This window comes from Schistocerca cancellata, chromosome 2 (genome assembly GCF_023864275.1).
Source record: "Schistocerca cancellata isolate TAMUIC-IGC-003103 chromosome 2, iqSchCanc2.1, whole genome shotgun sequence".
NCBI lineage: Eukaryota > Metazoa > Arthropoda > Insecta > Orthoptera > Acrididae > Schistocerca > Schistocerca cancellata.
The window spans coordinates 528515059-528527375 of record NC_064627.1 but is presented as its reverse complement, the minus strand read 5'-3'; the positions used below and the strand labels follow the sequence as shown (position 1 = coordinate 528527375).

General features: G+C 36.9%; 1 protein-coding gene across 1 annotated transcript in view; it reads right to left on the bottom strand.

The window, feature by feature from the left end:
• Positions 1-4326: 4326 nt before the first annotated feature.
• LOC126162074 (semaphorin-2A) overlaps positions 4327-12317 on the bottom strand; it is a 173994-nt gene continuing 166003 nt past the window's right edge. Inside the window, exons 7-8 of the mRNA XM_049918346.1 lie at positions 4639-4868; positions 4327-4528 (exon numbers count right to left, since the gene is read on the bottom strand). Of these exons, the coding sequence (XP_049774303.1) occupies positions 4394-4528; positions 4639-4868 (365 nt within the window). The 3' untranslated portion in view covers positions 4327-4393. The remainder of the gene's footprint in view (positions 4529-4638; positions 4869-12317) is intronic.

Sequence of the window (12317 nt, the reverse complement as noted above, 5' to 3'; positions counted from 1 at the left end):
AATGAGAGAAGACACCATTCACTAGGACATATTAAGTGAGCAGATGACATCCTGCTGACGATATTGATACTGTACTAAAACAAGTGTAGCCATCTGAAGATGGGCAAAGTGGCCCAAAACTGCCTACAACAGTACAGTACACCATCTTAAAAATATTTATGACTGGTTGTCGTCTTCCTCAAAAATCCTTAAATGGTTTACAGACAGAGAGATCATCAAGGTTTTATTTATTTTCTTATAGAGTCCAACCATGCAAGAAAGTTCTGCAACTGTGTCTTATTAATTGGAATCTCATCAGGTCTTATTCTTTTTGTATGGACTACCTGGCTCAGAAACTTGACTTGAGATTTCAGACGGAAACTGTGCTGTGTCTAAATAATTTTGATAAATGCATGGAAAAAATGCTTGAAGACTGAAATTAAATAAAGAGAATGCTGTTTTGAGGACTGAACTCGAAATGCAATCACACTTATTGTAATTAGTTGTTGAAGAAGGTGGCTCGATCTGTCACTGTCAGTCCAAAGTTGTGTCGATGAGCCAACTATTATGACCTGTTTCTCGATAGCATTTTAGTCCACCTTTTGAATACAATAAACCAATGATTCTGGCATGGATTAGACACTCCTGGGGTATCTGGAGTTATGTGGCACCAAACGTCTGTGCAGAGGTCATGCAATTCCTGTAAATTACAGACCAGTAGTTTGCTTGCACAGAGCTGACACCAACTGTGTCCCATCAGACCAAGATCACATAAATTTGGTCGCCATGACATCAATGTGAATTTATTATCATGCTCCTCAAAGAGCATGATTCTGATCTTGTTACATGGACAGTTCGACTGCTGGAAGATGTCATCACTGTCAGAAAAAAACATTAAACATGAAGGCATATGGGTGGTCCATACAAAATTTTCATATAGTCCATAGCTGTGGCTTTGATTACAATCACAGGAGCCCAGGTGAACGTCATCCATAGTCTAATACTGTGTCCATGGCATCGTGCATGTTTCGAGCAATTGTTCTTTTGGTGATGGAGTATTAGGACATAACCACTGACCTAATGCAACAACAAATGTGAGTCACTGGACCAGGTGACATGTTTCCATTGATCCATGGTCCAATCTTGACGATCCTGTACCAATTGCAATCGTAACTGACAATGTTGCTGGTCAACATGTCAACAAGCGAACACATAGGGGATGTCTGTTGCTAAGCCCCATGCTTAACAATATTCAGTGAATAGTGTGCTCCAAAAGAGCATTGAACTCTGTTGTCAGATAACTGCATACCCGGCTTTACAGAACAAGCAAGTGTCTAGTCTTCAATGAGGTACGGATTTCTAACATTAAAACATTACAATACATAATTTTGGTGCCAGATGGAATATTATGATCTCTGTAGAAAAATAGTATATATTTTAAGGTTGCTCTAGTTTTGTTACATTCTGGTATCTTCACGTTTTTAGCGTTGAATAGAGTTTGGCAGAGGAGCATATGTCCATTCATTACTTAATAATAACCATTCAAATGAAGAAATAGATGAACATAATTCCTATTGTAGTCCTGTGGCACCTTTTACTGTGGAGAAGGTGAAGGAATTTAGCAGTTGTTCAAGGCTGTCATTGGAGGTAAGTGGAAACGGGTTAATTCCTGGCTGACTTGGAATGTGTCGAAATGGCTGCTTGTGCAGTACGTAAATATTAAGAGAGTAGTTCTGACCATTTTCGAGAGCTTGCAGTCTTTAACTTTCTGATTTCATGGTCAAAAAATAAAAGGAGCAACAGTTTTCTTCAGGTCAGCTCATCAGAGAAGCCCTCTGCCTCCCACATACTGATCTAAAGCGAGACAGGTACTTCTTTTCTGCATTGTAAAACTAACCAGTCATGAAATATGGCAATATGAAATAACCCATTCGTGCCTCTCTCGCTAATGTAAATCTCTCTTGTGTGCTGTGACTAATGATTTCATAAAGAATCATCTTCAATTTGCAGGCATATCTGATTTTCTAAATTATTAAATTATTTCTCACTCACTAAGCAGTCAACAAATATTCTATCCCTGTCAGTAAATACAAGTGTCACGGAAGGAGATAGTACACTGGTGACCATTCATATGATGTAAGTACATACATATTTATTATAAACATATGTATAAAGCAACAATACTATTGTTACATAAATGTATGTTTGCCTCATGCCATATACAACTGAGTTCATGATGAAATATTTTACAAAATTCTGAGACACTAAAACCAGGACAAAAAAATCTGAAAAAAAGCTTATTCTGAAATATTTTTCCAATGGCAGCAAAACAGAATACCCAGTAAGGAACGTCAGTACTAATTCGTAGCACTTGTTAAAGTTAAATGTGGAAGTAGAATTGATTTTTTACGAGAACCACTATGTGCTATGAATAGAATTTGGTTTCTTTCCTCATAGTTTCAAAATTTATTATTTTTGAAGTAATTTTTCATTACTAAATGTTTCACTTGTATTAGTGCACAAGTGTCTTCTGTGAACTGTTTATGTAGTGAGCATAAGGCAAATGAAGATAAGGTTAGGTTACTTAATTTCAGAAATTCATACCCACTGTTACAGGTAAAACTAAGTTTGAAACAACAACCATGAAAAGTTCAGAGGAAGGGTATACTTTAAAAAACTTGACGATAACAATCAAAGACTTCACAACACTTCAGATAGGCTGGAGGCTTTGATTAATGACGTTAGTAATCTTACTCTGATGCAGAACACATTGAAAATAGACTTTGCGAATCACATCACTGAAGTGATATGCAGTGACTTAGAAGGAATAAATAACAACATTTCGACATTGAAAACTACAGTAAAAGACATGCCAGAATGGATTTTGATATAATGCTGTTAGAACACACAACAGTACCGATCACAGTTCTACAGGTAGCCAAACAAGTTTATGACAGCAAGAAAATAGTTACCCACATCTACAAATAATGAGCCCTGTTTACTGTACTTTAGTATCACCACTAATCACTTCATCTCTCTGGAATGGAAAGATAGTGAATAGTGAAGTTCCTGTGAAAAGCCTCAACAGAAAGGACATTCTCGATGATGAGTGATCCAAAGCTGATGTGAACCAAGTGAAAAATGTGTTACCTTTCGCTTCTCTCATGTGAAGATGCTATAGGCGATGATGTTCTCAATAGTTATAATACAGATCCTCTACTGCAGAGATTTTAATGAAGATGTGATGCTAAACAGCTTTGCTATTTATGTCTGCCAGGGACTTGTGGAGTTAGGAGATTAAACACCCAGAAAACTATATTCCTTGGAGACCCAGTAAAATAAACTCTTCTACAAGGGATTATTTTCAATCTTCAAGCACTCATTGTGTTACCCAGAACTTACTGACACCACACAGTGGGATGTAGTCCACACTTAAGTGACATTGTCCGCCGCTCGTGGTCTCGCGGTAGCGTTCTCGCTTCCCGAGCACGGGGTCCCGGGTTCGATTCCCGGCGGGGTCAGGGATTTTCACCTGCCTCGAGATGACTGGGTGTTTGTGTTGTCCTCATCGTTTCATCATCATCCAGGAAAGTGGCGAAATTGGACTGAGCAAAGATTGGGAAATTGTACGGGCGCTGATAACCACGCAGTTGAGTGCCCCACAAACCAAACATCATCTCTCCACTTAAGTGACATTTCTTAGTTTCATCAGCATATCACTAAGAAACTGTTGATGAAGTTAAAAGTTGATATGATATACTCAGAAAATGTGGCAGCTACGTAAATCAATCAATATACTCCATATTGTAGTGAAATACTGTGGAAGTTGTAAAGTGTCATTTTTTGGTGAGTGGTTAAATTGTAGAAATGAATAAACAGTAGTGAGATTAGAGTATTGAACACTAACTTCAGTGAAAGACACTAGATACCACTTATTACAGAAATCATTCAAAACTTCACATATGACAACTTGGCAACACAGTTTATATGTGGATTTCTTACTGTGGGTAACTAGAGACCTCACACTATGCAATAAATGACAATGTGCTAATCTTCTCGACAAGTTAATATTATGTTCTAGAATATGATATGACTATAAATCATTCCCATCGACAGATAATGCTGGCAAATGACCACTTGCTGCAGTCTGATTCAAGCTTCAATGTTCTACGTAATCCAGATGTTTCTCAAGCTAATCTTCATATTTTTGGATACTTGGATCACTGACTTTTGTTCATCACCCAATTATGAAAGCAAGTAGTTGGACATAACAGGACCATTACCAACAAAAAATTTCATATAGGATAGAGAAGTAACATGTTAACTGTTCATTTTAGTATTTTAGAATGAAATTTAATACAAAAACTTTATTCATTTTGCTTATAAACAGACAGCTATTAACAAGTAAAGGTTACTACTCGTTTTCCTTCACATTTTGCTGATATATTTCTCGCATTATCTCCAGAACCAGTGACAAATTTATTCCCAGTTTTGCAGATATGGGAATTATTTTTTCACCGGTTTTCTGCTGAAACTCCTGAAGATTACTCTGCAAAAAGAATTGCATCCAATCAAATTGCACACTGATATTTAGCACAAAAAAAGAATTTGAGGTCTTCTACAAAATGCTGTAGGTGGAACACATATTACCAGCATTACCTTTGATTCTGGTAGGTCTATTTTGTTGCCAATAATAATTTGAGGCCTCTGAGCAAGATCAGGGCTAAACTGGCTCAGTTCATGTTTCAAAACTTCCAGTTGATCCCAAGGTCCACTTGACAGGTCAATCACCATTAAAAGTGCTGAACATCGTTCTGCATGTTTTAAAAATGTTATGCCTAAACCACGATTCCTATGAGATCCTGGTATAAGACCAGGTAAGTCTGCAACTGTAAAAAAGTATGAATAACAGTAGCAGTAATTTCTTATTTACTATTCAGAATAAGAATGCAATGAAAATAACAGAAACCTTAAATGTTATGAGAGATTTTGTACGGTAGCTTTTAGCAGTTGAGACATTAAAAGCTTCAATTCATTTCAGATAAACAAGTTTGCAAATATTATTGTACTCTTACCCTTCTACTTTCTGCAAATTACTTCCCTCTTTCAAGATTTTTCATGTTCTTTTGTCATCTCAATCCAACATTTACTTTCCATTTCTTTGGCTACGTTCTTGTTTCGTATTTGTTCTTTTTTTCAAGCAGACTTTACATCAAATTTTTAGCTGATTATTTCATTGGATAGCTTCCTAGACACGTATTTCCTTTCCATCCTGGTGCAACATGAGTATTTTGCTGCAGCATACTGATGCAGCATTACATGCACATCTCATTTTGCAGTACCACTACTCACAATGCGAGACTACAAACTAAAATCCTCATTTCTAGAATCAGGTAACTTAATATTAATGTTGCCTAATGTTTATGAGGAAGTATTAGAAGGACTGCTGCATGTTAGTGAATATAATTACACTGTCTGGAAAAAAGTGAAACACTAAGAAGATATGGTAAAATGTCAACATAAATTCACGCACTCACGCATCACTGGTGGGTATTTAAATCATTAGCAATACAAATCTCTATGACAGGTAGAACAACCACCAGACTGCATTAGTCTTGTTCATGTTTTGTGTTGTTACCAGGCCAAGTAGGCTATATATAGAGTGAGAACATCAAATGCTGACTGCTCACTGTGAAGGATACAAAAATTCTATGTGCTCATGTGGGAGCATTATTAGCTCCAAATAGAGACTGAAAGGGGCCTCAATGTGGGTCTCCATTTAGCTAGCTAGCCAAATCATGCAATATCCAGATATGTGCAGCATTCAGATGTGACAATGGCCCAGTGTTGAACTGCATGGGAATGTGAGAGCACTTGTACTCGTCATCAAAGTTTCAGTTGACCACATCTGATCATCACAAGGGAATATCATTGTACTGTGCACCAAGCACACTTCAACCTCTACACATCTGTGTCTGCCATCTGAGAACAACAAATGGACTCCCTGCAACAATCTGTGTCACCCCACACTATTGGTTGGAGATTAGCAACAGACAGTCTTGGGAATTACTTTTCCATAAGAGGCTGCCTTTAACACTCCAACACAGACAGCTGCATTTCAAGTGTTGCCATGACTGGGAAGCAAGGACTGCCGATGAATGGCATCACATTGTGTTCAACGATGAATCATGTTTCTGGACTACCCCAAATGACCATCACCAGCTAGTATGATGGCAACATAGGGAGGGTTCCAGTTCTTTCAATTTTTTGGAGAAGCACAGTGACCTTACTCCTGGTGTCAAAGATTGGGGAGCCATTGGGTCTGACTTCAGGTCACAGCTGGTAATATTTGAAGGAACTCTGATATCACAATGGTGTGTCACACACATCCTGTGTCTTCATGTGTTACCTCTCATGCGACAGTAATGTGGCACCATTTTTCAACAGGACAATGCTGTCCACACACAATATGTGCCTTTATCAACTGTCTGAATGATGTTTAGGTACTCCCATGGTCAATAAGCTCCACAGATTTTTCCCCTACAGAACATGTGTGGGAGCAGCTACCACAGTTGTAGACCAGCTTGCCTCAGGAGAGGAAACTATGGCTTATGACACCATTTCCAATGGAATCAGTGCATGCATCCAGGCCAGAGCACTGATAAGTGGGCTCATACTGACAAACCCTTTGTAACTTTGACTCAATTTTGTAATCACTGAAATAACATCACATACCATTTCAACCCACAAAGTTTCATTTAGATTCCTTGTTCCTTCTGGGTGCTTCACTGTTTTTTTGTTTTTTTTTTTTTACTACCAGGCACTGTATTCTAATCTGTACTATATCAATGAGTTTCAAGAAATGCAGCAGTAATGTTATTTATATATGTACATATACATTCTCCACATTCAATGATTCTTTTATGAGATGTAAAATCAAGTTTTGTTTTGTTATTTATGCAAGAAACAGCAGTGGCTGCCAGACTGTGCCATCTGTCTTTGATTCCCTGCCTCAAAATACTGAGTTTGATCTCCTCTATAATTAGCCTTAGCATTACCTCAGAGATCTGGGATACAATGTATGATAGCTACAATTACAAATTTCAAGAAAGTAAAAGTTCAAGTCTCGATCTGGCACACAGTTTTAATCTGCCAGGAAGTTTCATATCGGTGCACACTCTACTGCAAAGTGAAAATCTCAATCTTCAAGAAATGTTGTCACAGATTTATGTAAAGTTACAATACTGCTTCTTTTTTAAATGAATATTATAATTGTTTTCTGAACTCAGACTTTAACTTCAATATTTGGCTTTTGTTGACGATGCTCTTTCCACAGGCACATTCATACTGATAAGATAAGCAATACTTTAATTTAAGAGATCAACTAGACATTTTTTTAACATTGTGAACAGAGTGACACACTAGTGGGTGGGTATTACCTCTTATACATGTTACTAAAAATGTACGTCTTACAAAGCCACACTCCACATATTCAGATTCCAGTTTAGCACACAGTTTTAATCTACCATGAAGATTAATTTCAACAAAAGCTGCTGCAAATTGAAAGATTTTATTCCGAACTGCATCTCAGGTTCATTATTTCATAAATGGGTACAAAATATTTGATTCTGAAACAATTTACTAGTTCCTTTTACAATGTCAATTAAAATATTACACTTGCTTTGAGAGCTCTGATATAGCACAAAATACTGTTGAAAATCTCATGCTGGTAGGACAACCAGTAAACTGGCACATTATCTTGCTCCTTCCAGCAAAATCTACTCAGTTTTTAACACACTCATAAGAAACAGACTGAAGATTACACTGTCCTTATTTTCATAATTTTTGTTTCTCTATGATTATTAGCTCTGTTTTTAATTTCAGTCCATCCACCATTGCCTCTATTGCAAAGACAGCAATCTGATCTATGCTTCAGTTTTTGAAGTAATATACTGCTCCATTAAAAAAAGAAACTTAAAAAGACTGAAATCTCTAAAATCATGCAGACTGAGACATACTTGACAGAAATAAAGGGGCCCTACAAAACTGAACACACATTACAAGTACACATTAGGTAAGCAGAAGGGAAAGAAAGGAAATGGTTTTGAGATTGTTACAGTTAAAGATAAGAGATAAATAATACTGAAGGCACAACCACTGTTGCTGTTATTGAAGGATCACCTGGCACAGGAAAACTTATTCTGATATGACAGTTCATAAGTGATGAGTGTGGCTAAATTGTGACGCATCTCCAAGTGATGAAGTTCAATGTGCTGTACCATTCAAAGGACTAAGCACTCACACAATATAGACTTACTGTACCAATTATTGAACTCTTTAATGAACTGAAAAGGTTTTTGTCCAGTACAGTACAGAAAACTGTTTTAAGAATCCATAAGATGCAGGAAAGATTAATACAGATACAATTTGTAAGTGCAAAAGTGATAATTGTTGTAACTAGTAGTCATTTAAGTCATTATTTTATGTTTTCTTTGAAGTCCAAATACAGTGTCAGGGGAAAATACCAGCTAAGGAAAGACTGGCATGTCCTTACATCTGCCCTTCTTCTCTCTCTCTCTCTCTCTCTCTCTCTCTCTTCCTTTCTTTCTTTCTTTCTTTCAGCTTCCTTTCCTTATTCCCTATCTGTTCCCTGCAAATTATTAGGGCTGTGAAATGTGTTTTATTTAGTATCTGCCCTTTTAATTTGTTTCCCTTAAACTGTGTCTTATTTCTTTCATTTCTGTATGGGTTTTCATTTAGACAAATCATTGGAGCAACTAAATGAATGAGCTTAAAGGCGCAGCAGATTTTTTTTTAATGTGGGACCTGAAAGAATGTCTTAATTGGTCTTTTTCAAAGGCACATTTTTTTGTGGGATGTGAATGTCATTCTGTATGGCACCAAAAATACTGCATTTTGTGTCAAGTCCTATCAATTACTGTCTCTGTACTTAACTAACTGAGCGACCAAATTACAAATTAATATGTTACAGTTCTTCACAAAGTTGTATTAATACTGTAAACAGACATATGTCCAAAATGAACTTTATTTATTTACTTGAGTTACATGTCATACAAAACTTTACATTACAAAACTGTGCAATATCATGGGATACTTCTAAATCAACAATTGACATAGTTTAGATAAGTGCACAAAAGAGAAAAAAAAAACTAATGATATTCACCCAGAATTGGGCAACAGCAACGTCACCACCCTAAGCCCTCATCAGCACTGCATGACTTGGCATGGACAGTGGCACAGGTAATCCATGTTTGTTTTTCTGCAGTCACGTTGTTCTGTGCCTTTGGAATATTGCAGAGCTTTGAGAATTTCTGTGTAAATTCTAGAACCACTTGACCTTCCTCCATCTTGAACACATAATATTTTAAATAGAAGTGAGAGAGAGATGAATTCGACCTACTGCACATTTCATGTTTGTGTGTGCACGTCTAAAAACAGTCACGAGCAAATTGTGGACACGGCGGCCAACAAGTACCTACTGTATGATCCACAGAGTTTTGGTGTATGTGTAGTAAATAACGAGGAGTGTTTGTGTGTTATTCTGTGCTTTTAGTGACATTTATGATTGGTAAGGACAAATGAAGAAATGAGGTCAGACTTTCAAGTAATTCATGTGTTGGGCTTGCTAGAAGCAAGACATGTTCATAAATTACGAGTGGTTCTTAAACCAACTTGCTTATGAATGTCAATTTAATGCATTTCTAAAGCTCAAAATACAAGAAGATGGAGATATTTACATGTGGAATACGAGAATGTTATTCTGCATACTCCATTACAATGTTAATTGATGAAAACATAAAATTTGCATATTTACTCCACACGTTCTATCGTCTAAAGCATTAGAGCATGGCGACCAGTGAAAAGGATTTTTTTTTTTTTAAATAAAAGGGAATTTTGAGAAGAAATTGAAGAAGAAGATATGATATGTTGCCACAGTAACCAGATATAACAAGACAAGCGAACTGTTTCATGTAATTGGATTATGTCCAAAAATCAAATGGAAAAATTTATGGTTGCAACAAAAGAGAAGAGTAAGGAAGTAATAATGGTAAAAGAATGGAAAGAAGACCTTGACATAATAGACTAAGAAGAGAGAGGATGAGAATAATTCAACTAAGAAGATCCAGTGAGGGAAGTATACAGCTCTCTCATGTTGCGGTGACGCCGACGCGGAAACAACATCCGATGCCACCAACACCAGTTGTGGTTCACTGGTGCTTACCTGCTTTCACAGCTGCCTACCAACGCCGACATCAACACCAATGTCTGACACCACTGGCTTACCGTTCACCTGTGCCAACTTGCTGTCACATCCGCTTACCTATGTTGTGAGAATTCTACAACGGGTGAGTGCAAGATAGGACTTAAGTACCTTAGCAAGAAGTGATACAAACAGTAGATTGACTTTTATTGGTGTAGTTATTGTGCTCAGAATTTTTTTAAAAAATGGTTACTAGGCCTCAAGATCATAAGAATATGGATCAGGAACAGCAAATTGGAGAAATGTCAGAACCAGGCATGGCTATGAAAATTAGTAAACAAGGACCAGACTAGTCTGAATTAGTAAACTTAATAAAAGTTCAAAATGCTAAATTAGATGACCAGAGTGCAGCTTCAACTGCCAAAATGAAACCTTAAGTAAAGAACAAGGCTCAGTAAATTCTCAATTAAATTTGTTAAATGCCAAAGTAGAATCGCAAAGCAAACTATTTGGTAGTCTGTGCAAAAGCATGGGGGTTTTAAAGACTAAATTTGGTGATTTAAACAATAAAGTAGAGGATTTGAAATTAGAATTAAAGAATGAAGTAACTAACTGTTTAAACTTCCATGTATATCAACTGTTCACTGGCTTTAGTCAGAAACAGAATAATCAAACCCAGGGTTTGACAAAGAAATTAGAATTTGATATTGAGGAAAAACGTAATATGGTCGAATCCAAAATTAATGAAAAGTTAGGATCATTTGAAAATGTACATAATGTTAAGTTTGATGCTGTAAAACAAGGGTTACATACTTTAAAAGAGTGTGTCGACAAGCAAGATAAGTTAACGGCAATAATCCAATCACAAATCACAGGCGTTAATACTTGAGTAGATAATGTAGAAAGAAGCTTCGAATAGAAACTAGTGAACTCAAACTTAATAAATATAAGTAGTCTGGAGAAACAGGTAGAGGAAATAATTGACCAAAAAGTTACCGAGTTACCTCCAGAAATATTTCGACTATTGCTTTGTCCAAACTTAATGATAGTAGCAAGGTTATAGATGATGTCAAAGCAGAAAAAAATGTATTGTCACCTAATGTTGTGTTACCTAGTGAAGTGCTGACTGTTTTGAAGTGGGGATACTTTCAAAGAAAATTTAACAAGAAGTACTGGTCTGCACTTGCTCAAGTGAAGTTAATATTAGATCCATGGGATCCAGGCAGAGTCATATATCCCCCAGGGATGTTAACATTCTTAGTTCTTAGTTAATGGGAGGAGTGATGACTGTTGGGTCCCGAGTTGGTTTTGGTGTTTCTTCTGTAATAATTTTCCTGCACCGAATTCCCCCAAACTCTTAAAACTATTCTATCCTCTCGCACTTAGAGGTAATGGTAAATACCTAACCAGTGAGAATTTGTTATTACATCATTCAAAATTGTTCCTGGTAAGAGATTAACTTGTTCCAGTCCTACTAACAACCTCTAGCTCCCTATGAATTTTTGATTGCGTTGTCCTCAGCTGTGAGAGAAACATACCAGAGAGCATTTGTTTTTACATCATCCAAAAAAGCTCCTGGTAAGAGATTTTCTTGTTCCAGCCAGATAGATGTCCCAACTTTGCACAGCTGCAGCATGAGGCGGAGAATTGCACACATGTTGTCTCCGATTACTATTCTCAAGCAGAATGTAATATAGTCAAGCCAGGTTCGGCCTTTTTGCTCTACACAAGACTTCCGTCCTTGCTGAGCTGGCCTTAGGGCAACTGCATTATTCTTTGACAGATGTACTCCATAGTCGGTCCAGAGTTCAAATTTATGTTTCCTAACACATGTTTGTCTTAATGAATAGAAGTGAATATCACGTTAGCAGAACATATAATATTGGACGAGTAATTAAATAATGATGATACTATAGCATATAATGTTCTCTTTTGTATAGTATATTTTATACCTTTTATGAGACGTGATGTAGGTGCTGCAGAGAGGAAATCTCATTCTGGAAACATCCCCCAGGCTGTGGCTAAGCCATGTCTCCGCAATATCCTCTCTTTCAGGAGTGCTAGTCCTGCATGGTTCGCAGGAGAGCTTATGTAAAGTTTGGAAGGTAGGAGACGA